The 27825-nt window shown below is 32.5% G+C and overlaps 3 protein-coding genes and 1 non-coding gene across 4 annotated transcripts; 3 read left to right on the top strand and 1 right to left on the bottom strand.

Annotated features, from left to right (window-relative positions):
- Positions 1–201: 201 nt before the first annotated feature.
- On the bottom strand, positions 202–3243 carry LOC11433101 (protein DEHYDRATION-INDUCED 19 homolog 4). The gene is made up of 5 exons (XM_024775718.2): positions 3051–3243; positions 2801–2952; positions 1843–1920; positions 1064–1317; positions 202–600 (listed from the first exon to the last, which is right to left on the bottom strand). The coding sequence occupies exons 1-5, from the start codon at positions 3115–3117 to the stop codon at positions 495–497; spliced, it is 657 nt and encodes a 218-aa protein (XP_024631486.1). The 5' UTR covers positions 3118–3243; the 3' UTR covers positions 202–494.
- A 162-nt stretch (positions 3244–3405) lies between these two features.
- TRNAT-AGU (transfer RNA threonine (anticodon AGU)) lies at positions 3406–3479 on the top strand. The gene has a single exon. It is a non-coding gene; the product is annotated as a tRNA-Thr (tRNA).
- A 4848-nt stretch (positions 3480–8327) lies between these two features.
- On the top strand, positions 8328–16479 carry LOC11413926 (UDP-glucose flavonoid 3-O-glucosyltransferase 7). The gene is made up of 2 exons (XM_039830434.1): positions 8328–8685; positions 15236–16479. The coding sequence occupies exons 1-2, from the start codon at positions 8352–8354 to the stop codon at positions 16375–16377; spliced, it is 1476 nt and encodes a 491-aa protein (XP_039686368.1). The 5' UTR covers positions 8328–8351; the 3' UTR covers positions 16378–16479.
- A 4796-nt stretch (positions 16480–21275) lies between these two features.
- Positions 21276–23105, top strand: LOC11415986 (UDP-glucose flavonoid 3-O-glucosyltransferase 7). Its single transcript, XM_003594773.4, has one exon. It carries the CDS (start codon positions 21373–21375, stop codon positions 22864–22866), a length of 1494 nt encoding a protein of 497 aa, XP_003594821.1. The 5' UTR covers positions 21276–21372; the 3' UTR covers positions 22867–23105.
- The last annotated feature ends 4720 nt before the right edge of the window (positions 23106–27825 follow it).

Below are 27825 nucleotides of genomic sequence, written 5' to 3'. Positions count from 1 at the left end.
CAATCGTTGATAGGTAAAGTATATGGAGGTGAATCTAGATTGACACTTCGAACGCAGCGTTACAGCCATTTATTCAGACAAACATAGGATTGCTTGAATGAGGAGATATAAAGGGGAAAAAAATGGTTATGGTGTTAAGAATGAGTCCACAGTTGGGTTAGAATAAATTTTATTAGGGACCAAACCAGGTGCATGCACTGCTTTTAGGGACCAGAGTCTTTTTTATGTTAGCCAATTATGTCAGTCTAGTGTAGCAGCTGAAATAAGGGCCCATATTTGAATAGGTGCATATTAGATGGACCTAACAATAGATACATTCATTACATATTTACTCGATAAAGGTTTCTTCATCTCTGCATTCTATGAACATAACTATAAATACATTCATTACATATTTATCCGATCTAGCTACTGCCACTCTGTAACACTCGAATGAACTCCCTCCCTCGCGATCAGCTCCTGCTCCTATTATAGTATACCAGCTACAATTGCAGTCATAACTCATCATCAAGAATTGTAGACATCAGCAGCCCTTGCACGAAATCAAACCTTCGGGTCTTCTCTACTCGATCCTCATCTGACAGCTGTACTTGTGGTTTTCTGTAACCATAGCTACTGTCAGACTACATGTTTTGGACTAAATACCAAATACTATCATTAAAAGAAAATACTTTGAAGCTGTGTGATAAGATGCTCAAAAATAAATGATCAATTACAGTTCAAGTCACATGAAAACAAGACATTACTCCTAAGAATACAACATTTCATCATTTAGTTATTTCAAACAAAGTGTCCACAAATATAATCACGTATATGCAGAGTAAATAGCGGGCACATGCATCCAGTACTATACATTTATATAGAAGAGTTAAGTAATCTATATACCGATGGTGTAAATAATATATTATCATGTTTCAGTGTCTTGTCAAAATGTTCAATAGATTTTAAAATATAATATTACGACATGATAAAAGTTATTATACCCTACAAAAACACCTATAACTTAGCATCCATTTCTAAAGCAAAGGAAATCTTAATCCAACAATAATATCCACATACATACCTTTCCACGAAATCATCTTTCGAGCTATCTTTTACTATGGCAGCTTCAATGGAAGAACTAGATTGTTCGCTCAAAGCTTCGTCACCTACAACTGGGTTAAAAATAAACGATTGCAACAAAGTATCGGGTTCGGAATTTGAGGAAGCTGTGGATGAAGAACCTCCAAGAAGAGAATGCAATCCTGCTTCCCTCAACTCTTTTCTAAATAATGTTGAGTTAGTGACTCCTTTTCTCACCCTCCTTTTCCGCTGAACGTAAACTTCTGGTTATGGAAAAACTTTTGTCTCAAAGCAATCCAAATTAAGATGTACTCACCGGACACAACTTGTTTTATTTAAATTAAATGGATAGAACAACAGAGACAGCACAAAGAAAATACCATCTAACGATACTAAAATAAATAACTAAACACAACCTCAAATGAAGCACATTTAAGAGACAAATAAAAGAAAACACATGATAAATATAAACATACTGGTTTTCTGATTGATAGTTTAAATACATCATTTCTAAGAAGCAAAACCAATCATAAATGTACACATTTTTCGGCATGACACTTCAACGCTTCAAATAAAATTTGTTTTCCAGGAATGCAATAAAATATGAAGATGGAAAATTTAAATTTCCAACAAACTTGCATATCAATTGTTAAAAAATTTACATATTTAATTCTTACCCCCAAAAACATATATGAATGGTGCAGCAACAAAAATGAGCAACAATCAAACTAAAAGTGAAATAAAAACAAGAACAAAGAAACCAACTTTGAAAAAGGATATTTTGAAAAACTTTGCATGTTGCGTGGTAATATGTGCAACAAGATCCATTCCCACCTTTTGCCCACAAGCAGGACACACCTGAAAAGTATAACCAATGCCATCAATTATCACCATCATCAGCATATAAACACCAAAAACAAAGAAACACCTACCATGATAATGGACAAAGATTAATTAAAACACGCCTCATTCAAACTAATAAGCAGAAACAAAACACGCATCATTTTGAACACCAAACAAGAATTGGTAGAACAGAAAAAATAAATATCTTTTCTGCACAGAACAACAACTCCGAGAAGAAGAGCCTGTATATCTATAAAGACTAAATCTTTAGATAAAAGACGAACTAACCAAACAACCTATCAAATTTATGGAATAAAAAGACCTCTCAACGCAAACTCATACTAACTTTCCCATATCCGGATTCGCTACTTTTAAGGTGGGAAAGTCAACATGACATCGTGTCTATCTCTCTCTTATACTGCTCTCTTTCATCTTATCTATGATTTCTCTTTCATAAAACACAAAATTCCACTGAAGTTACAGTGACTTGTCTCCAAAGTCACTGAATACCAAGCCTTTTTCCCCTAAAATATAACCACATTTCAAAATAAATTGTTCCAAAATATAAGCACATTTTATTTTTCAAAAAAATTGTCCCTGAACATAAGCTTCATTTTGAATTACTAAATGCATCTATTTATATTTTTTCCATGTATACCCTTAATTAATAATATCAAGTGTTTGAAAGTAAAAAACCAAAATTTAACACATCTTTATGCAAAATGGTATTTGAGGAATATTCATACATACATATAATAAACAAACTAAACTACATACACTACATAATTTTGTCCCAGAGAAAAGTGTCAAACCTTAAAAATACAATTTTTATCATAGACAAATATAAAAAAAAGACAAAAAAATAAATAAAGAAAGAGTTTTTATGAATACCCACCCCAGTGTTAGCTTGAAGAGGATGTTCTTCATCAATGTGACAACAAAGAGAAACAACATCATAATCTTCAGCACAAAAAGGGCAAAGATATTCAGCCCTTAAATCATCACCACCGCCAGGTTCAGCATCATCATTTCCACCTAGAAACAGATCTGAAACAACACCAAAAACAAATCAACAAATCATCACCAACAATTTCAACAAAAAAAAATAATCAAAATTGGAATTAAATAATTATGATGGTTCTAACCGGATCGAGAATAGTAACGGCGTGAAGAGTTAGAGAGACGAGAAGAGATCCATGAATCAGAGTCCATGTTTTTGGTGGAAAATTCGGAACCCTAAATTGAAGATAGAGAGAGTGTTGAAGATAACACTGTGTATGTGTGTGTGTGTGTTTGTGTGTGTGTCTGAATGTGTTGTTTTTTGTGAAGTTTTTTTTTGTATTGAGAAAGAAATGAGACATGTGGGTGGTTTTTTATAATGACGAAAATGTCCTTTGTTTGTTAACTTACCTTTTCGGTCACTCATTTTCGCACGCGGTTATCATTCTGCTTTATTAAAAAGAAAGGTTAAATTGATTGGTTGGAAAATGCTACCAACCAGCTCTCGTAGCTCAGTTGGTTAGAGCACCCGTTTAGTAAGCGGGAGGTCTTGAGTTCAACTCTCAACGAGAGCATTTTCTGTATTTTTGTCTTTTTTTTTCCTTCTTCTGAAGATTGGCTTTGAAGAACCCAAGACAAAAATAAATATTTTCCCTTTTTTTTTTCTCTTAGTTTATTGACGCCAACAATTCACTTGTAGTTCGTAGTAATTTGGTCCAACAAAAATCTATAGTTTGTAAGAATGTTGGATTGAAGCTGAAAGAACAAATGGATATATACTTCAAAATTCTAATACCTGATCCAAATGTAGTATTTTATTTATTTATTTATTTATTTTTATCCCTCTGAATCTCTTATGGGAAAGGGAGAGTTCAACAGAGATAAAGTCTAGTATTTTATCAAGGAATTGAATTCATGTTTTTCTGAATAATTTATCTTTTGATGAAGTTCATTAACCAAGTTAAATTGTTTAGTTATATTATATACATAACCGTTTCACCACCAAAAAAAAAAAAATATATACATAACCATTTATGAGATGAAAAATTCTTACGTGAATTCTCATCCAACACATAATTCTTACACTAAACCAATAAAAATATGACATATATTATTAACTTTTAAAAATAAGTGTGATTTTAATTAAGAAAATGGATACAGAAATGGGAGCTTTAACCGCCTCGTTTCATCTCTCTCTCAGTTCCAAGAGCCACTATCGATATTGATTTTCAATTTGTCTATCGCTTAATCATTGGATTTCTAACCCGATGGAGGAAATTGAAACATAAAGTGAACTATGTTTCACAATTTGTAAGTAAAAAATTAAGGAAAAAGTAAATTCAAAGCAAAAACTTATGATTGTTGGAGTAAGAATTATTTTAATGAGGTGTAGCAAAAAGTAAATTATTTTAATGAGGTGTAAGATTTTAATTGACTGGGTGTAAGAATGACGTGTTAGATGAAAGTTCACGTAAGAATTTTTTGAGATGAGATTTTGATGGTCTATGGAAGAACCTATAATTTAAGCTCTAACTAATAAATATATAAAAAATAATAATTCCTAAAATGCGAAAATAGTGTGTTTGAAGATGATAGTTTTTATTACTTTAAGAAATAATCTAATAATAACATGAGATTAACAAAAGAATTTATATGAGCATAAAATATGTAGCATTTATAGTTTGGAAGAACTTAGGCATTTAGTTGATAGAAGTATCACGAACGAATTTTCCCTTACCTTTGTGCAACTGTTTTTTTTTGTTAGGGTTGCAAAATAAGTGTTCATTTCCACACCTATTCTTCTTCTTCTTTTTTTTTTTTTTTTTTTTTGTGTGTTGTGAAAAGTCGAATGAATATATTAAAGAGAAATGATATTTGTACAACCAATTTCTAACAATTTTTTAACAACTTTCTCTCTCATACTCACATTACATTTTTATTATCTCTTTACATTTTTCTCTCTCTATTAATTTTGACCAATCAAAATAGAGAAAAACAAAGTTGTCATGGAAGTTGTTTAGAAAAGGTATACAAATATCACTACTCTATATTAAAAGACTAGTTTAACACAAGTACAAAGAATATGAAATAAAAAAAAAGTTTAAACAAATGTAGAACCAATCAAAGAATATCAAGAAGCTAATAAGTAAAAACAATTAAGAGGATTAATTCATCAAAGATTAAGACAATAAGAAAACAAGTGGTGTTTGGCCTAAATCCACCATCAAACATGGATTTTTTTACTTGATCAATAGTTTGAGATGATGACATTTCCTTGCGACCAAATAATATGTTATTACGATCAGATCAGATAATCCAAACACAAGCCAGTGAAATGGCTCGAAAACAATCACTTAAATTCTTTTAAAGTGGAAAAAGTTAACTTAGTTGTTGAGCACGAAGAACGACGTTATTTGCAATGTACTTGAAGTATCTGACCGGTTCAAAATACCATACCAAACACTCCCCCATAATAGCTAAATGGTTGGTATTGCATTAAATTGAAGTCTTCAAATAATATCTACTTAAAAGATCCATTTTCCCCAACATCTGCGTTAACATTTCATGTAATTTCATTATAATAATAAATTTATACTCATAATCATATTATGAGTATAACAAAATATTATTATAATGAATATAATGAAATTACATGAAGTGCGTTGAAGCATGATGTTTTATATAAATGTGGCTTGGAAGTCATATCTTATGTCCATGCTTTTATTTTCACGTGACATCTTAAAAAAATTGACAATATGTTGATAGATCCATTTTGACAAGTTGAAATTTCGTCAATATCAGCAACAATTCCTATCAAACAAATAGATAATACATGAATCAAAGACTTTAACTTTAAGTGTGAGTAATGATAAAGTTGACAGAGAAAATAATTTTTTCCCTAATAGGAGGGTCCTTAGACCGAATTAGACATGAACGTGACGACTAAAATAATTGTTGGCAACATCTTTCCATAAAAGGTTAACAAAAGTACATGGAGGATGGCAAAGAAAACGAGGACTCGTAAGTAAAGAGATAGCATAACCCGCAATCTAGTCAACAAGCTAGCTTGCATGTCTAAAATTATGAGAAATCATGACCGTATACTCTTTCATTTTAAGGCGATTGATGACAATATACGCGTAAGGGTGAACAAGAAGCTCTATATGAGAAATGTGACCTCCCACTCATTCGTTGTTTGATTAAAATCTATATGTTTGTAATGGAAATGTTGCCAAGAAGCTCTTGTAGCTCAGTTGGTTAGAGCACTTGTTTAGTAAGCGGGAGGTCTTGAATTCAACTTTTAACGAGAGCATTTCTTTATTTTTTTACGAAGAATTGGGCCTTTTTTTTTTTTTTTTATCATGGAATTGTGTATTGAAGAAATCCAAAATAAAAAGAATTGAAAACGTTGGTGCTCAACGCTAAAAAAAAAAATTATAAGCCAAGAGAAAGAGCATGCATCAAAGAGAATCCCCGACATCCTAACCAGGTTGTCACCCCCCAATCACACACACACACAAAATAGGGGGACCAAGCTAAAACCCTCAACAAACAAGATAAGAGGAAAAGAAGAAAAGAATATAAGGGAATCTAAAATTAGGCAAACTAAATTTGTCTATAAAGAAATCCATCCAAAGTCTCTAGGACAATCATTCAACGAAACTGATCCCCGAACCAAGTGCCCCATATTCGCAAGCTTATAAGCACAACAATTGCCTTCGCATAAAATATGGGATGACATAATCTGAACTCCAAGTCGAATAGCATAATGCCACCGATTCCGATAGGAGATCGACACTAGAGAAGAATTTTTAAAAATTAATAAGGCACTAGTTGAATCACTCTTAAACATAATATTTCACCACCAATTTTGAGCTGCATACTCCAAAGCCCAGATAACCTAGAATTTCGGCATTAAAAATTGAGCAAGTGCAAAGGTTACAAGTAAAAGCATCAAGGAACGTTCCTAAATGATCTCAAAATATACCCCCACAAGAGGCGTGAGCTCTAATTATCGAGTCATCTGTGTTAACCTTCAGCAAAGGAGGAGTTGGAGGCTTCCGAAAAATAGGCGTAATCTCATTGGTTCTCAGATGATGGGTAGGCACCAAGAAAGAATCTAAAAAAGGCGAATATGAAGACACACAACACCTAGCAGATAGGTTACCACTCATAGTAACAGAATAATCAATTTTTATCTCTGTTGTATGTATCATTGCTTTATCAAAATTGAACCTTAGAATGTTGTGTGCCATCCAGATTGTGTGCAAAATGTGAACAATGGCCGCAACAATTTGTGGATAAGCTATAACTATTTTTTTTGTTAGGGTTGCAAAATAAGTGTTCATATTCAGACACACAATCCAGAAGTGAATGTTTTCACTATAATCAGCTTCTAGCTGATAGTGGATAAGCTAGTTGATTGAATTTATATTATTTAGTAAAATTAATAGTTGGACTATATTATAAATATGAAATGGCATAAAAGTGATATATTGATTTAATATTAGTTTTTTCATTTAAATTTGTAGGGGTAAAATTGAGATAAATAATGATATTTAAGTTATAAGCTACTTGAATTAGTTTATCAAACAACACTATAAGATAGTAAGAATAAGCTATAAGTTTGTGAGAAAGTGACGTTTATTAAACGGGTCCTTTTTATTCAAACGAGCTTATAAGACATAAGATAAAACTCAAAGTCATGTCTTTTTTAGTTCGTACAAAATCACGAGCTTTCATGAATGGTTTTTTACGAACATGATATGAATATATTTATATCTGATATTCAAATGTTAGTGCAATAAAAAGAACGGAAAGACGAACACATTAATACCCGTCTTTTCGCTAGGTATAATAATATTTATTATAATACTTTGATCAGAATAAAAAAAAAAAAAATTCTAGATTTGTAAGTAACCGTGTTGTGCGTAAATGCTTGGTGTGATTTGTGCCAAAAGATTTCACACCATTTAGCATCACCGTCAAATCACATATATTTGTACTTATAATTTTAATTTATATAATTCTTTTATAAAATATTGTTGATAGTCTACATACGTTAGTGCAATAAAATGAATAGAAAGAGGAGTGTCCGTTTTTCCGCCAGTAATAATAATTATTTTTCCTTCAAAAAATATTGTTTTTTTTTTTTTGTTCTACCAAACATGGTCTTCAATTTAATGGTCCACAGAGCACTCTTAAACACACGTCTCATTCAAAATTAATGGTGCAGATAATGTTCATATGGGATGATAACTGGAGCTAAGCCTCGTGGGTCTCGTGCAGATAGAATAAAATAATAACAATAATAAAAAAAAAGTAATAAGTAAAATATTTCTATAAAACGAAACTATGGTTGAACTTGAAAAGAGATGCACTCACACACTCAGGGAGGGATAGAAACGTGAATAGTTAATTGAAAAGAGAGAATATATTGTTCAGCAATGGAAGGTGTAGAAGTTGAACAACCACTGAAACTGCACTTCATTCCATATCTAGCATCTGGACATATGATCCCTCTTTTTGACATAGCAATTATGTTTGCATCCCGTGGCCAACACGTCACAGTCATCACCACTCCCTCCAACGTCCAATCCCTTACCAAATCTCTCTCATCCGCCGCTCCCTCCCTCCTTCGCTTTCACACCATCGAATTCCCCTCCCAACAAGTTGGCCTTCCTGATGGCATTGAATCTATGTCTTCCACCACCGACTCCACCACATCTTGGAAGATCCATCATGGCGCAATGCTCCTCCATGGACCCATTGAGGATTTCATGGAAAATGATGTTGGAAATATAGGTCTTAATATAAATAGATTTCATAATACATGTTCAACAATTGTGAATCAATAGCGGAAGCAAACAAAACATTGAACCTGATTATGATCGGATCTACGACATGTTTGATTTATCAAGGGTATTAAGAATTAGGGTATTAGGAATACCTGGATAAAGCTTTCAAGGCAGCCCTCTCATCAACAACTATAACCAAAGAGAGGAGATGATCTGAAACACACAATAGAGTTAGCGGTGGCTGATTTGGTTCTTCCTCAACCGGTACCTTTATGCCTCAAGTTCTCTTCAGATGGGGAGAAGAGAGAGTATTGCCGTGTACGGTGTATTGGGGACCATAGCCTCTTTTATATTGGATGGCCATTAGGGTTTCCCATTATTCCGTTAATGGGCCATCCGGACATCCACTCATGTTGAGTCCATATCAACTAATTAAATAATTAATTATCCAAAATAGAAATCTAATTAGCCTTATTACTTAATTTGATCACTAATCAATTAAGGCTCACAATTGATAAATAGCTAATATAATTATTATTACGATATTTGCCCACATAATGATATTGGAATATTATTAAATAATAAAATATTCTAACAATCTCCTACTTGGGCTACATATCTTAATAATTATATCATAATTCTTTAGGCGCGCGTCTGAATGCTATTTATCTTTAGATTTCAACTTTTACAATCTAGTCCACCTCGTACATTAATAATGGGACCACCGCGGCTGTCGTCACTGACATATAACGTGACGGAACCCCGACGACCACCATATCAATGCACTTGATGACATAGATCGATATGGATGAGTGGCATGGAAATTTCATGCAATGTGATCTCTAAATCATGTCTATTTCCAACTGATCCAACTTAAAACTTTAGTGAGATCGAACTGAAGTATGCAAATTCAATATTTGCACAAAATGATACAGAAATGGTTATAACAAAAAATAACCTCATGAACTTTATTTCTGCAGAAAATCATAACATAAAGTCTGTATCAATTCCAAAAATTAAAAGTATAGAACATAAACTAAGAGACTCCCACTAATCCAAGACATCCTTAATGACAACAACCATATGAAAGACCTTATGTGTCATGTCTTTGATTAGTGGATCAGTTAGCATAAAGTTTGTCTCTGCATGTTCTATCATTTAACAACAATAATCTATAAGGTAATGAATTTTTAGAAATTTGTTGTTAAACAACTATACGACTGAATTATGTCACTATATAACTTGATCGGTCTTTCAATACCTTTAACAATATGCAACCAAGTGACATAAATACTTACAGTCATTTCTTGAGTTAGGATGTGTATTATCTACTTACATCCAAAAGCCAAAGTCTGACACATAAATGATCTCCAAATTGTCAGATTTCTGATGTGAGCATAAGCTCTCTTGTTCTCTTTAATAATCCTTATGGTTGCTTTTTAAACAATTCAAACTTTGAATTGCTAAAATATCTGCCAAACAATTTTATTATATACACCATTTCAAAATGCGTATAATAATATTATACATAAAAATCCTATAGACAAAGTGTAGGAAAATACTTAAATTTATGAATTCATAAATTTTCTAATGGGCAATATTTGAGACTGAAAAGTCTCTCTCGGTGATTGAGGTCATCCAAAAATTACGTCATTTCATTTTCAACTTTATTGATATAACTCTTTTGTGATATCCGAATAATACCTTGAGAAGAATCTCTAAGTATTGAAATGCCTAATACAAAAGAGGTGTCCCTAGGATCTTACATCACTAACTTTTGTTAGAGATTTCCTTAGTTTCACATAACAAACATATATCATCGTTGACTGAATAAAATAAAATTGACATATTAAACTAGAAATATAAAATTACTCCCACTGAACTTGCTAAGTCCACAATTCTCCATAATATTATCTCAAAACCAAATAAGACAATTACTTTATGAGAATTTTTGGGTAACACTAAAGAGACAAATTTCTTAACTTATAAGTGGATTTCATGACTTTGCAAACCATTTACTTTGTATCAATTGACACAAAAGTTTTATTCACATGCACCATATTGTATCGTTAATGTCACCATTAAGAAACACTATATTATAATCCATCTTATGCAGCTCCAAAATTATAATCAGCAAACTAGTATCATGACTTTCCTAATAGAGTCTTTCAATTAAACTAAATAGAACTTCTCTTTTCAGTCAATTCTTAATGACACTAGAAGCCATATTTCTTGAGGGTGTTGAGTTTGATCTATATGAATTAATTTCTTAACTTGATTGAGAGAAAGAACAATAATGTCCTCACGAGGATCCAAATATACTATACTAATAGTAACTATATGAATTAGTTTAGAACTAATTCTTCCTCATTCAATTTTGTTCTAAAAAACCATATCTCTCCCCCAAACTCAATATCCTCAAGAAAGCTTAACAATTTATGTCTCAAAAAAAAAAAATTTCTTAATTTGTGGGACGAAAAACTTATAGTATTCAAAACCTTAAACAATATAGAATGTCACAAGTCATAACTGAATTGACTCTTATAATTGAATTTAAAAGACATATTGAATCATTATTTGCAAATGAAACTCAAAACATCTTGATTTATTCAAAGAGAAATTAAAACAAAAATTCATTCAAATAATGATTCACCAAATGTCTTTTAAATACAAAAATAAACTAGTAACGACAATCTAAAATTGGTTTAAAAAATGAATAAAGCAATCTTTATCGACTTTGTCCATTCTTAATTGATGTATCTTTCAACATCATTGGACATAAGTCAGTCAAGACTACCATTCTTTTGCCCTTATCTTTTATGAGGTATTTTCCAAATGAGCACCATTTTATTTTCTCTTGCTTCAGCCTTTCCTTATTTGCACACTTTATGAATTGATCATTTAAACGATCATTTCTAACTGTAACAGTTATAAACTTAACTGTGCAAAGATAATACAAAATACTGAATTCTCGAACAAGTCATATGATTGTCGAAATTACTGAATTTTCGAACCAGTCATAGATAGTCGAAATTATAGTGTCTTAGCAAGATTAAATATTTACATGATGTGCTTCTTACATTTTCTTTGCCAAATAATCTTAATGAAATACACTCTCTCCAATGAGAGTTTGTCTTTCTCTATATTGCTTTAAAAGCACCTTAGTTTAACCAAAGAAAATATGACAAAAATTGTCATCTTAAACAATACCTCTAATGCATATGAGATTTTAACTTTATGATCACATATGACCTATGAGATTTGGTGTATACTCACTTGTCAAACTTGATTCTCAAATTAGATGCTGAATATGTGAGAGAATGTGAGTTTCACCACCCTTATCTAAGGTCTAGATCCAAGAATAATGTTAATATTATACTTCAATTCCTAAAAGTTAGAACTTTTAAGAGTTTAAAAATTCAACTCAGATTAGCAGATACATAAACTATATTAGTTTAAAGAGAACAAGAGTAGCAAAAGCACTCACCAAAATACCTAATGCATCATCAATATCAAGTCTTTAAAAAATAATATCAATTGCTAGTGGTATTTTATAACAATGATCAAACAATGACAATTTACTTTGACAAAGAATAAATTCTTATAATTGTCAATTGTTTTCCATCATAGGTGTGGATGTAAACTCTTAAATAATTAAATAAGTTTACACTAACACAACATCAACATACATGTCAGTAAAATATTAAAGAAACATGCTTCTTTATTTGTAAATAAAAGACCTTAACAAGATACCAAGCGCACCATTAAAACACAATCTTTGGATTGCTAAGAATTAATTGCAAGCGGTACTCTCAATGTAATGATCAAACATTGGTGATAAGTCCTGTCAAATAATAGTCACCTTTGGACATCCTATTATCCACATGGATAATTACGTTATAATCACCACATATTTACCATCACAGGTATGTAACTATCCGGCCAAGTTGTGCCTTCCTTGGGGCCGACGACAACTCGCATAAATAATTACACACTACATCTTTTGTAACTTCAGTTGAATCGAATCTACGCAACAGAGGTTACTTGGGCAACATTATTGTTTCAACCGACTCAACTGCAGTTACTAGATAATCTTAATATATATTAAATGAGGTGATAAATCCTGTCAAATAATAGTCACATTCAGGTATCCTATTATTCACATGGATAATTACTATATAATCACCATACATTTACTATCATATGTATGTAATTATCCGGTCAAGTTGTGCCTTCCTTGGGGCCGACGACAACTCACATGGATAATTTCATACTACGTCTTTTGCAAGTTCAGTTGAATCAAATCTACGCAACAGAGGTTACTTTGGCAACATGTTGCTTCAACCAAAACAACCGCAATTACTAGACATTTCACAACAAATTAAATGGGAATGATCTTAAATTTACAAAGCACTACTGACATAATGTAGGCTGAATTAGTCCATTATGTTGCTAAGTAACCATAAGGTCACTTGACAACCCTTAAGTGTGAAGACAAATTCACGAATTTGAAAGAAGATGAAAGTCACAAATCACACCAATGTGTGTATGACAATACTTTAAGTGTGAAGACAAACTCATGAATTTAAATATATCGCATAAAAGCAGCAACAAACATAGCATGAAATATATTCAAAATGCATGATAAGACAAAATATTATTGTAGAAAACTTAATAACAATAAACTCTAATATGATAATCATGCTATAACCAAATATTCAATTTCAAATAAAAAAAAATTGAATCTTATATATACAAAAAAAAAATATTCATGCGACAATTGATTCACATATACCAAATGATTCTTTAAATAAAATAATGAATAACTCTAGACTCAATTATTTCCTAAATAAAGAAATATACTTTATGTTTATAAATAAACAAACAATACTAAAATTATTATTTCTCAAACTTTAAAGAATCAAAATTTTTACTTCATGTACTAAAAGTTTCTTCATAATATTTTGAGATTCCTTACATATTCCACAAATATATACAACAACCAAATATATATAACAAAATTTAATTTGCCTTATTTCTCAAAATAATCTCCATGTACAAAATCTTTGTGAATAAATACTAATTTCAAATAGAAATTAAACTGGAAGATATGATAAAAAAAAAATATTGGAAAATTATTTTGACCAAAAGATTTAATATAGAATCAAATCATCAAATGCAAATAAAGTCAAGAGCAGACACAATTGATTTCACAAATTTGAAATATGCAAAATACTTACTTCTAAAATTTCAAGTATGTGAATTCAATTTCATCAATGTATCTTGCTTTCGAAAGCTGCAGCAAACCAAATTCATATCCAAAAAGAAAAAATATAGCTCACAAAATTACATACACTTGAATTTAAATATTCATACTGAAAGAATATTTCTTCCAAAATCCAAATATTCACAGTAAAAGAATATTCCTAAAAGGACAAAAATACAACCCAAAGGATGCAATATTGATATCTTGAAAAGAAGCCAAACCAAATTATCTATATTCATGGACACAAGATTTAATCAAATTATTTGTTTTCATAAAATTCATGCCTAATGAATCACCAGCGTGCAACAAGGAGGATCCAGAAGAAATCAATTGATTAAACCGATTCAATTGAAATAAAGGTCAAACAAGAACCGATTGGAACACGCATAAAAAAAAAATTGATTAAAGTAAAAGTAATCATCCACAAAAAATTGTTGTCCTTTAGTAAGCAACTATACACATAAGACATGGTTTGCTTGTTACGGTTATTCTCAAAACAAATAAAAAAAAAAAATTATTTCACGTTTTCATGCCGAAACGAGGCAAACATAAAAAAATCCCCAATTAACCAAATTTAGGGTTCAAGCGATGGAAGAACAAAGAAAAATTTGTGATTTTAAACAAAATAATCCTAATAAATCAAACATGAAGACCGCTCTGATACCACTTGTTGGAAATATAGGTCTTAATATAAATAGATTTCATAATACATGTTCAACAATTGTGAATCAATAGCGGAAGCAAACAAAACATTGAACCTGATTATGATCGGATCTACGACATGTTTGATTTATCAAGGGTATTAAGAATTAGGGTATTAGGAATACCTGGATAAAGCTTTCAAGGCAGCCCTCTCATCAACAACTATAACCAAAGAGAGGAGATGATCTGAAACACACAATAGAGTTAGCGGTGGCTGATTTGGTTCTTCCTCAACCGGTACCTTTATGCCTCAAGTTCTCTTCAGATGGGGAGAAGAGAGAGTATTGCCGTGTACGGTGTATTGGGGACCATAGCCTCTTTTATATTGGATGGCCATTAGGGTTTCCCATTATTCCGTTAATGGGCCATCCGGACATCCACTCATGTTGAGTCCATATCAACTAATTAAATAATTAATTATCCAAAATAGAAATCTAATTAGCCTTATTACTTAATTTGATCACTAATCAATTAAGGCTCACAATTGATAAATAGCTAATATAATTATTATTACGATATTTGCCCACATAATGATATTGGAATATTATTAAATAATAAAATATTCTAACAAATGATCCCCCAGATTGTATCATCTCCGACGCTGCATACCCATGGGTTAATGACTTGGCCCATAAGTTTCAGATTCCTAACATCACATTTAACGGAATGTGCCTTTTTGCCGTCTCCCTAATGGAGACCCTCAAAACAAACAATTTACTTCATTCTGATACAAATTTTGATTCGGATTCAAGTACCTTTGTTGTTCCAAATTTTCCTCATCATATCACCTTATGTGAAAAACCGCCAAAGTTAATCATCCCATTCCTAGAAACAATGCTTGAGACAATATTTAAAAGTAAAGCACTTATCATCAACAACTTCAGTGAATTTGATGGAGAAGAGTGCATCCAACACTACGAAAAAACAACAGGTCACAAGGTTTGGCATATTGGTCCAACTTCTCTTATTTGCAGAACCGTTCAAGAAAAATCAGAGAGGGGAAACGAGGTTTTTGTGAATGTACACGAGTGCCTGAGCTGGCTTGACTCAAAGAGAGTTAACTCAGTATTGTACATATGTTTTGGAAGCATCAATTATTCATCTAATAAACAACTATATGAGATGGCATGCTCACTAGAAGCAGCAGGTCAACCGTTCATATGGGTTGTTCCGGAGAAGAAAGGGAAAGAAGATGAGAGCGAAGAGGAGAAACAAAAGTGGTTGCCGAAGGGATTTGAAGAGAAAAACATCGAGAAAAAGGGTTTGATCATTAGGGGTTGGGCCCCACAAGTTAAGATATTGAGTCACCCTGCAGTGGGGGGATTTATGACGCATTGCGGGGGGAACTCAATCGTAGAGGCTGTTAGCATGGGAGTTCCAATGATAACGTGGCCAGTCCATGGAGATCAATTCTACAACGAGAAACTAATAACACAAGTTCGAGGAATTGGAATTGAAGTCGGTGCAACAGAATGGTGTACAAGTGGTGTTGCGGAGAGAGAGAAGTTGGTGAGCAAAGATAGCATAGAGAAGGCTGTGAGGAGATTGATGGGCGGTGGTGATGAAGCTAAAAATATCAGGGTACGTGCTCGAGAGTTTGGAGAAAAGGCTACACAAGCTATTCAAAAAGGTGGCTCATCTTATAATAATTTGTTGGCTTTGATTGATGAACTTAAAAGATTGAGAAACCTCAAGCCGCATGATTAATTCAAAGGAGCATTGTGTAAGTTTTTTCAACTTTTTCTAATAACATTGTTGTTTCGTCAAGCAGAAGTATGTGTGTTATATGAATTTTGCACATGAATTCAAGCGATTCCTTTTATGTTTTTTGGATTTTGATTCTACAATATCTGCGACAAGTACTCTCAAATCAATGAAGCAACAATATAGCTACCATGGCAGATTTAATATGAATTTTTGAATAGTTTCCTGTAATTGTAATTAATCAATAATCTTGACAAGGAAGAACAAAAATTTCCACTATTTGTTTCAATTTTGTTGTGTACGTGGTTCTTCTAACTTCTTAATGTGTTTTCGCATTTATTTTCAATTTTTCAAACTGCCAAAGTGTTTTTACAATCGGTGGAATTTACTTAATGAGCAATGATATTTGAACAATCATTTGTTAACAACTTTTATGATTATCTCATTTCTCTCTCTTCTTATCAGTCAAAAACAATGGAGAGAGAAAAAAAAAAGGATAGAGTAAAAATATAGAGAAATGATATCTGTACAATCACTTTTTGACAACTTTTGAAACAATTCTCTCTCTCATACTCACATGTGTTTTTATTCTCTCTCATTTTCTTTCTCTCTCTATTGATTTTGTCCAATAAGAAGAGAGAAAAAGTGGTTGTCACAAAAATTGTATAAAATTGGTTGTACAAATATCACTCCTCAAAAATATAATGTGAGTATGAGAGAAAAAGTTGTCAAAAAAAATTGTACAAATATCATTTCTCTTACTTCATTCATTGCTGACTTTCATGAATTTGAAGTCTTACGATTTGTTCTATGTTATTATTAGATTATATATATTGCATACTTCCTCCGTCTCAAAATATAAGAAAAATGTGTCAACATAAATTGATGCATTTAGCACAAATTTTGAACTAAAGATATTAATTTTTTGTTGATCAATTTTTGCTTACAATTTGGGACAAAGGTACATATCAAACCTTCCTTAATGTCATTTGTTTTTGTTTTTTCATATTTAATTTTTTAGCTCTTAAAGCTTGCTGGTTTTTTGAACAATTTACTCACGCCACTCAATTTTCTCTGTTCGTGTAATCCATAAGGAGGTGTAGGATTGCATATTTCATATTAATAAATTGTTCTCAGCCAAATTTTTAAAAAAGAAGACTTAAACTTCAAAAAATTTGAGAATAGATCAGGGATGACAAAATAGGTCAATATGTCCCGGGCTCGTTACTAACTCGTTTAAAATGGAGCGGAGCGGGCAGACAAACTAGAGATATATGGTTGAAAATCTCGTCCAAACCCTATTTTGTGGCGGATTGACCTGTTGTTATTTTTTTTTAAATGGAAAAAGTATTAATTAAAAACTTCAAAAAACAATGTAAAAAGTGTAAAAATAAATAAATATAAGGCTAATTTAAAGAGATCGAAATAAGTAACTAATATGTTCATTAAAAATGTAGAATTTATCATTCAAATATCCATGTTTCATCTTCTAAAAATCTATAATAAGCCAAGATGATAATTAAAATAAAAAGTTCAGAAGTTCACCAAGTAACAAACTATTAGAAGCATAAGTCTCAAATTATTAAATCAAGTAATTAAATTGAATGATTCTCTACTTTATGGAGAAGAAAATTGTAAAACAAATTGTGACTTATACATAAAAAAAAATTAATTTATTTTAACTCGACAGGTCAACTTGTTTGTCACGTCTATGGCCCGTTATTTTAGCGGGTTAGGCAAGGCAGATCATCTAGTAACGACATGTTCAAAATTTCAATCCACACTGTTTAAAAAGATGCACTAAACGGGTCTACCCATTTTGTCATCTCTAAAATAGAGAACCAAAGGTGCATTTAAGACAAAAAAAATCAACATATGTAAACGATCAATACATGCGAGTTCTAGAATTCTGATCCACTTGCATCCACAAATAGTCGGGGGAGATTCTACAGTACAATCACAAATTGAAGTATACTGATATACTTATTTTTATTTTTTTGATCAAGAGGAAATTAAAAGACGGGAAAAGCAAACTAGTCAATATGTTACCTAAATACCTCAGGTATCCGCAAGGTGGCCGATATTAATTGAGGAGGAGGAGAAGTCCACATCTTCAAGGAGTTGGTATTAGTTGTACCAAATTTAGCCAACCAGTCAGCACATTTGTTACCTTCTCTTAAATTATGAGTAAATGAGACCACCCACGGAAGAGAAGAAAGCTTGCTAAAGACAAAAAGCAAAATTGCATGGGGATGAAAATCATTTTATTTAGTATCAAAAATAAGATCCAAAGGAGCATGAGAGTCAGACTCCATGATGATATACCTATAACCAAGATCCCACGCCAACTGAAGACCCTTCCAAGTAAATGAAAGATCAACCAAAAAATTAGTATCTCTACCACAAGATCCAGAAAAACCATGAATCCAATTCGCCCTATTATTTTTCAGAAGACCTCAAAAACCTGCATTACCAGGATTACCAAAAGAAGATCCGTCCATAGTGATTTTAATAAAGCCTTTCGGTGGAGGATTCCAACGAACTTAACCAGTCACATGGTGTTTATTTATGGGGGCGAGAGCAAGAACCATGGAAGAATGATATGATATTATGTTATTAACGATGCCCATGTAGCTTTCGTAATATTTTGAAAAATCTCTTCATTTTATTCCTCCAAATTCCATAGCAGGCTACTATGAACATAGTACCCGTCCCCCTAACAACATGATGTTTGAACAAAATCTGACAATCTTGTATTTAGAAGTTGTTAGGATAAGTAGGACAAATGTGCCTATTCTTTGCCTAGGACAATCACGAAGAGTATGCATACCACTTTCAACATATGCACCACATTTATGACAAGAAGTACCAGAGGTAAGATGTCTTGAACCAAAGAAGGCATTCGTAGGGAGACTAGCATGCATCCCAAGCCAGCTAAAATGTCTTAGATTTTTAGAAACCGATAGCCTCTGAATCCAACTCCAACAAATAACAGGTTCTAATTGTTAAGTTAGATTCTGATTTAACTACCTATATCCATAACTACCTGAGAACTGACCATTTGGATAAGCAATCCAAATAAGTCTATCCTCATTGTCATGATCAATGGTAATGCTACAAATGCAATCTTGGTAAAAAGATGGAAGCTGAGTTTAGATTTTGTTGAAGTTCCAATCCCCAATTTCCAACAAGTCATAAAGACGAAAGTTTGTATCTCTAATATGAACATATGACATAACATTACAAAGATAAACATTATCTAACCATTTATCATACCGTATGGATACCTGACCTCTTCCAGCCGTGCAAATGAAGAATGTCCCCAAGATTTCCACTGCTTTCACAACAACACGCCAAATGCAAGAATCACCGGGCTTAAAATGAGTATGCAGAATATGAGTGTCAGACAAGTATCTGTGTCTCGACATCTGAACCCAGAGCTTTCGTGGTTGGGGTAAAATATCCCATACGTGTTTGCCGAGAAGAGAAATGTTCGAGTTCCCGGTTGTATGAATGCCTAAACCCCATGAGATTTTGGCATAGTCAGGCTCTTCCAATTCACCCAACGACAATAATTCCTTCATCATATAAAGGAGCGAATAATAGCATATATATTTTCACAAATACCATATGGAAGTCAAAGGTTCTTCATGGAATAAATAGGCATAGCAGTCACAACACTTTTGACCAAGGTAACCCGTCCTGATCAACTTAGTAAATTCATTTTCCAACCTGCCATCGATCTTGTCTAGGATAAAATTGAACTCAGAATTCTGAACTCTACTAGACAACATAGGAAATTCAAGGCACTTACCTAGATGAGAGGTATGGTTGAACTGAAGAAGAGATACACTTAATCCTTAAATCAATAAATTAATGATAATTTTTATTAAATAAAGAGCTATTTGTCGACTTTATACTTTAGAAAATATCATTCCATACGAAGAAAAAAAATATTATTTCATTGTTTATAAGAACTATACTAAATATTTTACATTTTATCGTAATATATGATCAATATTCTCTATTATGAGTTACAAAAAAAAGAAAAAAAATCAATTTTATTTCGCCAACACGTTTTGTAAATAAGATTTAGTTATTAAAGTTATAAAGACTAGCGAAAAGACGGGTACTCACGTGCCCGTCTTTCCGCTCTTTTTATTGCGCTAATGTTTGAAAATTATGAATGATGTTTTTTTTATGAAATTTTGATTTTGATTAAAACTAAAAAATATATAAATGTTTGTTTCTTTCAACTTATAAAAATCAACTAACTATGATTATCTATTTCAACAACACCCACAATAATACAATATAACAAAAAATATAATCTAAATTCCTTTTTAATGACAGCAACAACAATTTTATTATAGAAAAAGTTGTTTAAGGATATAATTGGAATGATGAAAAAGTAAGTATATTCATATCGTGTTTGTTACATTTGTTTTAATATTCAAATTTATTCTTATCTAATTGTTACATGTATTATTTGTATTAAAAAATTTTGGAAAGAAAAATATAACCAAAAAATACTGAAAGGGATAGTTCTCTTTATATATAGTATAGATAAAAAATATTTCTTTTTCAAAATAAAAAACTCATTTAATTATTAATATAAAATCATATGTATCTGATACATTTAAATTTTCGAGTGTAGCATGTAGTTGTCATTTGGGAATGCACAACAAATTGTATCTGATACAATTTTTTCTTTTGAAGGATGAAGTTACAATCTTTAATTTAGTATTAATAGTCGGCATTCAAAACTAAGATGGAAATCTCGCGGAAAAGATTCCTCTCCTCGTGGGACACGAGCACATAGATCATAGATAAACTAATAACAAAAACAACATATAATATTAAAGAAGTAAATTATTTATGTTAAACCAAAGTATGGTTGAAATTGAATATATAGAGATGCACTCACAGTGACAAACACAAACATAGAAACGTGAATAGAATAGAATAGAATAGAGAGAATAATTTGATCCATAAGCAATGGAAGGTGTTGAAGTTGAACAACCATTGAAAGTTTACTTCATTCCATTTCTTGCATCTGGACATATGATCCCTCTTTTTGACATAGCAACTATGTTTGCATCCCGTGGCCAGCAAGTAACAGTCATCACCACTCCCGCCAACGCAAAATCCCTTACCAAATCTCTCTCATCCGACGCTCCTTCATTCCTTCGTCTTCACACCGTTGACTTCCCCTCCCAACAAGTCGGCCTCCCTGAAGGTATTGAATCTATGTCTTCAACTACGGACCCCACCACCACTTGGAAGATCCATACTGGCGCGATGCTCCTTAAAGAACCTATTGGGGATTTCATTGAGAATGATCCACCGGATTGTATCATCTCCGACTCCACGTACCCATGGGTTAATGACTTGGCCGATAAGTTTCAGATCCCAAACATCACATTCAATGGATTGTGCCTTTTTGCTGTCTCCCTCGTGGAAACCCTCAAAACAAACAATTTACTTAAGTCTCAGACAGATTCTGATTCGGATTCAAGTTCCTTTGTTGTTCCAAATTTTCCTCACCATATCACCTTGTGTGGAAAACCGCCAAAGGTAATCGGTATATTCATGGGAATGATGCTTGAGACGGTGCTTAAAAGTAAAGCACTAATCATCAACAACTTCAGTGAACTTGATGGAGAAGAGTGCATACAACACTACGAGAAAGCCACGGGTCACAAGGTTTGGCATCTTGGTCCAACTTCTCTTATTCGCAAAACTGCTCAAGAGAAATCAGAGAGGGGAAATGAGGGTGCTGTGAATGTGCACGAGAGCCTGAGTTGGCTCGATTCAGAGAGAGTTAACTCAGTGTTGTACATATGTTTTGGAAGCATCAACTATTTTTCTGATAAACAACTATACGAGATGGCATGTGCGATAGAAGCATCCGGTCACCCATTCATATGGGTTGTTCCTGAGAAGAAAGGGAAAGAAGATGAGAGCGAAGAAGAGAAAGAAAAGTGGTTACCGAAGGGATTTGAAGAGAGAAATATCGGGAAGAAGGGTTTGATCATTAGGGGTTGGGCCCCACAGGTTAAGATATTGAGCCACCCTGCAGTGGGGGGATTTATGACGCATTGCGGGGGGAACTCAACCGTAGAGGCTGTTAGTGCGGGAGTTCCAATGATAACGTGGCCGGTTCATGGAGATCAATTCTACAATGAGAAACTGATAACACAATTCCGAGGAATTGGAGTTGAAGTCGGTGCAACAGAATGGTGTACGAGTGGTGTCGCGGAGAGAAAGAAGTTAGTGAGCAGAGATAGCATAGAGAAGGCTGTAAGGAGATTGATGGACGGTGGTGATGAAGCTGAAAATATCAGGCTACGTGCTCGAGAGTTTGGAGAAAAAGCTATACAAGCTATTCAAGAAGGTGGCTCGTCTTATAATAATTTGTTGGCTTTGATTGACGAACTTAAAAGATCGAGAGACCTTAAAAGATTGAGAGACCTCAAGCTGGATGATTAATTCAAATGAGTATTGTCTAAATTTTTTCAACTTTTCCTAATAACATCGTGGTTTCGTCAAGCGGAAGTGTGAATGTTTTGGATTTTTTCTATGAATTCAAGTGACTTGTTTTCTCTTTTTTGGATTTTGATTCCACAATACCTGCCACAAGTACTCTCAAATCAATGAAGTAACATTTAGCTACTCTGGCAGATTTAACATGAATTTTCGAATAGTTTTCCTTAATTGTTTTGATTCAATTTTTGGTGTGTACGTGGCTATTCTAACTTCTTAATGTGTTTTTGCATTTATTTTAATTTTTCAACTGCGAGAGTGTTTATGTCAACACTTCTGTCAGTCTGACATTGCCGTTGTTTACAGTCGAATGAAATGGAAGAATCCTGTAAAGCTGGTTCCTGTACTTTAAATCTCTAGATTTTGTGGGATCCTGTCTGTTTCTTTTTCTTTTGACCGAAGATTAGCCCCTAATTTGTTTCATTCGCTATACATACCAAGTTTGGTTCGAATGCATTTCTTTCATGTCTGGTTTTCAATCATCTACAATCTGTGCACCAACACTGTTGTATTTTTTTCGATGGATCTCTTGTCGTGTTGATGATCCATTGGTGTCGTCGTTGAGGCGTCTGTCGGTGGTGGGTCAGGACATGTCGGTGGAATTTGCTTCGCTCATTGCAGATAGGACTGCAGGGGTGTGGTAATGTTGTCATATCGCCGACTTTCATGAATTTGAAGTGTTACAATTTGTTTTATGCTATTATTAGATTATATATTGGATGCATTTCGACGTCATAATTTGTTTTTTGTTTTTTCATATTTCATTTTTTAGCTCTTAATGCTTGCTGGTTTTTTCAACAATTTACTCACGCCAATCAATTTTCGCTGTTCATGTAGTCCACAAAGAGTTGTAGGATTACATAGTTCACATTGAAAAATTTGTTCTCGACTCGACCAATTTTTACTCGATCTATCTAATTTTTTTTATCGAGTTTTTCTTCTTTGAAAGTTTTACAGGTTTTTATTTCAATATGAAAATTAACATCATTTGTTATCCTAGATCCGTACTCTTGGAGAAGGTATGCATCATTTGTTATTGACATCTTTTTTGTTTGTTAATTTCTGCCCTAATAGCCAATAATTTGATAGTATTGATGAATAAGATCATCAAGATATCAATTTAAAGCATGAGGAATATCTTCTTTGGATTTAGACCGACTTTGCTCATATTTTGCCTGAGATAGTTTTTGCACATTGTACTTTTATTTCTTATAGTATAACATTCAAAAATATGTTCAAGAGCCCTACACCAGAGACAATAAATGAAGTTTAAGTTATGCAGAACATTAACAAGTTTCATTACACATGATTTGTTTGATGTTTAAGTTATGCAGAACATTATTTTACAAATGAAGTTCTTTAACCTTTATTCTTATATTGTGGACTGAATTCTCATGTTTTCATTAACAAAGAAAGAAGGACCCATATTCTACAAGATTTCAACAAAGAATGATCTTAAAAGTGGAAGAATGAAGAGAATGTACCATAGACTTCATGTGTTTGGATAAAGTTGACTTTATGTTTCAAATGGACAAGGAATTTATGTAATTCTCTTTTCCAATTAATGAATGCATCTAATGACAGCAAAGAAATCTCCTAAAACAACAATCGGCTGATAAGATATAACAAACAAAGACAGAGAAACACGACGTCACAAAACACACAAATGGTAGGAGAAAAACAGAAGGAGGCGCGAACACAACCTAAACGACAACAAAACACAGCTGAAGCGCCAAGCAGACAGCTACAAACCGGACACCAACAGAAGTCGGTAAAGACTCAGCTGACCTGTGACCTTGTAGGCCCTAAATCACAATGTAGAAATAAATGGAAGGTTGTTTCTGATTGATTCACACACCGAATACAATCTTCGGTCATATCCTGCAAAATGACTCCACGATGAGCTAGAGCACATCTATTTTGAATCATGTTATTCAAAACCTTTGAAGGCACCTACCTTTTCCAAATACGATGAAACATCCATATCTCTAGACTACCCATATTGACTTCAGGTCAGTATATTCTTGAGATCAAAGCATAAGATGAGATGACAGTGAAAACACTATTCTCCGAATCCCATAACCATTTATATTCCTTTGAGGCAAATTGAAGTATGTAGCTGTATGATTTCACGGTAGTTATCGCATATCTGTTATTTATATTTGAAAACACAAACAATGAGATTAAAAATGAAAGAATAAATAAAAGTAGATAAAACATAAATTTGCCAGTTTGGATATGTTTGGTTGGCAGCTTCAAAAGCATGCTTGGATCCGAATTAATTAACTTACACTGCCGAAACAAACTAGTTGAGCCCTCCAAAACTTCTAGTAGTTCAATATATATTGATGCATTTGGAAATCAAAACTTAAAATGGACAAGGGTTGAGAGATTGAGAAAAGGGATGGAGTGCAGTGATGCATTTAGAACGGCTGAAGTGGTGGATAAATGCTTGCTTCCTAAAGGGGCTACTGAATTATTCTATTTTATGTTTCTTCTTCTAAACCTTCTTAAAAGCCCAAAAATGGGCTTTAAAGACAGTCCCACATTGACAAACACTAATAGTATGATAAGTTTTATAAACTTCAAATTGTCTTATATTTCATTGGATAGGTTTTCGGGAAGGATTATGAATTTGCAGAAGTTGATAATAACCCTTCTTGATAATTTTTGTTTCATGTAATTATGAATTTTTTAAATAATTCATAATTAATTCGTATTTTAATGGTGAATATTTTTATTCGGAACAAAATTGCATTTCTGTATGTTTTTGTTGAAAAATCAAAATTGCAAGTTTGCACATTTTTGCAAATCATCTCTATGTATTTTATTTCTTTCAAAAAAATCTCTATGTATTTTATAGGAGTTTCTGCACAATATCACTCAAAATTGGATTTTTAGGTTAAAATTTCTGTTTTGTTTTTTCAGTCAAAAATTTCTAATTTTATATGAAAAGTCAGATTTTAACGTCACAAACATGTGTGCATAAAATCATGAAAAAATTCAATCTATAGGTCACTTTTCTAGACTTTATGGCTATAGGGAAAATTATGAGGTAAAAAATAAGAAGAATCTCAAAGTGGTGGGGTAGAATCTTTGTTTTTTTTATAGAGTTACTTTTCAGACTCCATGTATATTACAAAGTCAATTTGAACAAACCCTTTATTATTTTGAAAATTTGATAATTTTCTCAATTAAACATTTTTATATTTGTAATCAAAGAAAAGATTTTATAAAATTAAAATTTTTGGTCCAAAATATTTGTTTACAACTAGAAATAATTGCTAGGTTTAGGCAAGGAAACCCCGCAACAGATGCAAGGTTGGGCAAAGGTTAGGACAATCTACTGAAGGAAAGTTGATTCTTTCTCAAAGTCTAATAACATACATGGATCTTGAGAATCACATACCAAGTCAAAGATCAGGAACAATGATGCTGAAAATCCACACTCTCTATTTATAAAGCCACTAAATGTGTGAAAGCTTCACACCAAGGATCTTGTCAACAAATCATGTCGTGAAAGAGGAAGCTAAGAGTCGAACGTGGGGTGCCTTGATCCCCTCATTGAGGGAAACTAACACACTGCCTTTAAAATTAGCCGAGTAGAGGTTGGACATTGTGGCCATGTTGTTTGACTAGTAGAAATAATTTTTACCGATAAATACTCATTTTCTAAATTGTATTACACATATTCAATAAAAAACAAAGTTAATTTTTTGCAAACACGTTTTAGACATGTCTTTATTGCTACAAAATGCAAACATTCAAAGAGAAATGGTATCATTTTCTTTAACAAAAGAGGTCACTTGAACATGAATTTGTTCTCAAATATCTATTTAAAGAAGGTTTATACATTACTTGATTTCAAGTCCTCTGATTAAAGATAATTGTGATAGTAGATCAGATGGAGGAGAGTCAAATCAAAAGAGGTAGAGGAAAACTTAGAAAATCTATGAGAGAAATTATTGAAAAAATTTTAGATATTAATGAGATGGGCCCAAATATGGTTTATTATAGAACATTATGGCGTCATTTGATCGATGTAGCCGACCCCATTTAGTGGGATAAGGCTTAGTTATTGTTGTTATATAGTAGATGTAGTGCTTATAGATTACCTTTTGGCAAGAAGGTTTATATCAATTCACCAAATTAGTAGGCAGTACAAATTATTTGAATAGAAAAAAAGAAAGATAAATTATTTTTTTACCAAGATACAGTTGCTCCAAAATGCTTCCTTATAAGCTTACAACTAAATGAGATTGAATTAACACAAAATTCACTTCTCATGTTTTAGCTAGCCAAACCAATTTTCCAAGAATCTAAATACCATTTGGATCTCAGAAATTGAACAACAACAAAATTTCCATGCAAACCTCAACTTCAAACCAGTTTCTGGTGGGTCTCTGTACTTTTTGTAGCTGATGATCTGCCTCATGCATGATCCTTGAAAGAATGCTCCGTTTTTGCCTCTATGAAGCTCTTCAATCTTCTTCTTACCGTTCAAAGCGATTCATGAAGATAGCTAGATGGAAACACAAGCATTTCTAATGATGATATTAGGTTTTTGTAGGTTTACTTCTCACTTGGAGAGAAAAAATTTATATCATTTTGTAGCTATTTTGATTATGCTTTCGTAATTTAGCTTTTTTTTTTTACACAATTGTCGTAATTTAGTTCAACAATATTTTTAATTATCATACTGTAAAATTGAATAGGGATGCAGTTATGATTTTGTAATTTCTTTTTAAAGGAAACGGATAGGACCCCATTATAAGAAAACTAAAATCCCAAAAACTATTACATCCTTTTTAAAATATATGTCGAACTCAACTACTTCATATATGTTAATGTACAATTTTAATTGTTAATATATTTAATTATCTAAAGTAAAAAATAAAAAAATAA

This window comes from Medicago truncatula, chromosome 2 (assembly GCF_003473485.1).
Source record: "Medicago truncatula cultivar Jemalong A17 chromosome 2, MtrunA17r5.0-ANR, whole genome shotgun sequence".
NCBI classification, from domain to species: Eukaryota; Viridiplantae; Streptophyta; class Magnoliopsida; order Fabales; family Fabaceae; genus Medicago; species Medicago truncatula.
This window is presented reverse-complemented; position numbering and strand designations above follow the sequence as displayed.

What these genes read in the sequence shown, in the direction of transcription:
- LOC11433101 (XM_024775718.2), bottom strand. Translation starts at nt 3,117, where the DNA reads ATGGACTCTGATTCATGGATCTCTTCTCGTCTCTCTAACTCTTCACGC. An exon ending in AACATGCAAAGTTTTTCAAA is followed by an intron (nt 1,318 to 1,842) that starts ATATCCTTTTTC and finishes CCAGAAGTTTAC; the next exon opens with GTTCAGCGGAAAAGGAGGGT. An exon ending in AAAGATGATTTCGTGGAAAG is followed by an intron (nt 601 to 1,063) that starts GTATGTATGTGG and finishes CTATGGTTACAG; the next exon opens with AAAACCACAAGTACAGCTGT.
- LOC11413926 (XM_039830434.1), top strand. Translation starts at nt 8,352, where the DNA reads ATGGAAGGTGTAGAAGTTGAACAACCACTGAAACTGCACTTCATTCCA. An exon ending in TGGACCCATTGAGGATTTCA is followed by an intron (nt 8,686 to 15,235) that starts TGGAAAATGATG and finishes AATAAAATATTC; the next exon opens with TAACAAATGATCCCCCAGAT.
- LOC11415986 (XM_003594773.4), top strand. Translation starts at nt 21,373, where the DNA reads ATGGAAGGTGTTGAAGTTGAACAACCATTGAAAGTTTACTTCATTCCA.